The following is a 2,146-nucleotide window of genomic DNA, read 5'->3' on the forward strand; positions in this document are numbered from 1 at the left end:
TACTTAGCTTTTGTGGTGCATTCCATTAGACTGGCCAGCCAACCTAAACACAAAGTGTGGAACAGAGTTCTGATGGACACGAATGCCAGGCAAATTAACCAGTAGAGAAACAAATGGTCCATTAGTGTCAAAACAAATTGACAGCACTTAATGTCTTTCATCTGAGGTAAAACAAATTAAATATTTTATGTAGGCTATATTTAAGAGGAAATGCCTGTATTTGTGAGCCACATGCTAGGTTTGGACTGCACTGTCAAAAAACAGTGGAAGCCTGGCTCACCAGGCTAGCGTTCAAGAATGTTACTCACCTATATACAATGAGGAGTCCTTTTTGTGGACATGGTCATCAATGTATGACACTCCCAGAGGCTGGACAGGCGTAGCTCCAATGCCCAGCAGGACCTGAGCTCCGATAAGCAGCAGGTACATCATGTTGGTGTTTGCTCGGTTGTCACAGTTGAAGCCAGAATCTCTGTTCTCTGACCTGGTCCTGTTGGAGCACACGTCCCTGCCATCCTCCGCGTGCCAGGAGTCTCCGGCTTCATACTCATACTGATGAGTCAGAAACTCGGGTAGGGCAGACAGCAAAGCCCCGAGAGCCATCACGATACCACCACATCCAATGAGACGGGGACGGTGAGCTTTGGCGCCAAAGTAACTAACAAACAAGATTAGGGCCAGGTTGCCAATCTCAAAGCTGCTTGCAATGACGCCAACATCAGCACTCTGCCACACTGACCACTTCCCCTTACCACACGACCTCTGCCACTCTAACCCACCCTGCCCCTTCTACCACTTGACCTCTGCCACTCTGACCTCTACCACCTACCTCTGACTCTACCAACCTACCACACTGACCTCTACTCTGACTCTGCCACACCTCTAACACTCTGACCACTCTGACCTCTGACTCTGACCTCTGCCACCTCTGCCACACTGACCTCTGCCACCTCTGACCTCTGCCACTCTACCACCTCTTACCCACTCTGACCTCTACCACTCTGACCTCTGCCACTCTGACCTCTGCCACATTAACCTCTACCACTGACCTCTGCCACTCTGACCTCTGCCACTTCACCTCTTGCCACTCTGACCTCTGCCACTCTGACTCTGCACCTCTCTCTACCACTCTGACCTCTGCACCTCTAACCTCTACCACTCTGACCTCTACCACTCTAACCTCTGCACACCACTCTGACCTCTGCCACTCTGACCTGCCTCTACACACTCTGACCTCTCTACCACCTTCTGACCTCTGACCACTCTGACCTCTGCTGCCACTCTACTGACCTCTACCACTCTGACCTCTGCCACTCTAACCTCTACCACTCTGACCTCTACCACTCTAACCTCTACCACTCTGACCTCTGCCACTCTACCTCTGCCACACCTCTGAACCTCTGCCACACTGACCTCTGCACGCTGACCTCTGCCACTGACTGCACTGACCTCTGCCACTCTGACCTCTGCCACACTGACCTCTTGCCACACTGACCTCTCTGCCACACTGACCTCTGTTACGCTGACCTCTGCCACACTGACCTCTGTGCCCTTCCACACTGACCACTCCGCCTTGCCACACTGACCTCTGCCACTTCGACCTCTCCACCCTGCCACACTCACCTGTGACCTCCACACCTGCCACGCTGACCTCTGAGGGCGCGGGTGTGGACGAGCCGTGAGTCTGCGGAAAGAATCAGCCAGATGCACGTTTTCGCCGGACACCGCGGTGGTCTGGAGCGGTAACCCAGGTAACCGGCCCAGTACGTACACTCGCACTCGTCAATGTAAACCCGACGTAACATGGAAATCAGCACACGTGTTTCTTGTCATTAAGTTATTTATAAAGTCGTTTTAGATGAATATGAAGATCTAAAACGTCCAAAATAAAACAGAATGATCCACGGGTGTCATAGATTATAGTCCCGGCTCGTCTCCATGGAGATGATGGTTTCCCTGGAATGTTTCAGGGTCTGACATTAAACGTATTCATCTTGCCTTTTGTCTTATATTACATTGATTTTTGTTATATCTTAGAGGTTTTTATATGAACAAAAATAATGTTACACACTGACCCTCATATCGAGACCGCTTATACAATACCTGTAATAATTCTGGGTAAGACATTTTGCTGAAATACATGGAA

General features: G+C 50.3%; 1 protein-coding gene across 1 annotated transcript; it reads right to left on the bottom strand.

The window, feature by feature from the left end:
- Positions 1 to 308: 308 nt before the first annotated feature.
- Positions 309 to 1,684, bottom strand: LOC129412246 (solute carrier organic anion transporter family member 3A1-like; the record flags this gene model as incomplete). Its single annotated transcript, XM_055165411.1, has 2 exons — positions 309 to 747; positions 1,496 to 1,684. Coding segments are annotated over 2 exons (628 nt in total), but the record flags the coding sequence as incomplete, so codon positions are not given.
- Positions 1,685 to 2,146: the final 462 nt, after the last annotated feature.

The sequence above is a fragment of the Boleophthalmus pectinirostris genome, unplaced genomic scaffold, assembly GCF_026225935.1.
Source record: "Boleophthalmus pectinirostris isolate CB_2022bp ecotype Guang Dong unplaced genomic scaffold, ASM2622593v1 HiC_scaffold_751, whole genome shotgun sequence".
Taxonomy (NCBI): domain Eukaryota; kingdom Metazoa; phylum Chordata; class Actinopteri; order Gobiiformes; family Gobiidae; genus Boleophthalmus; species Boleophthalmus pectinirostris.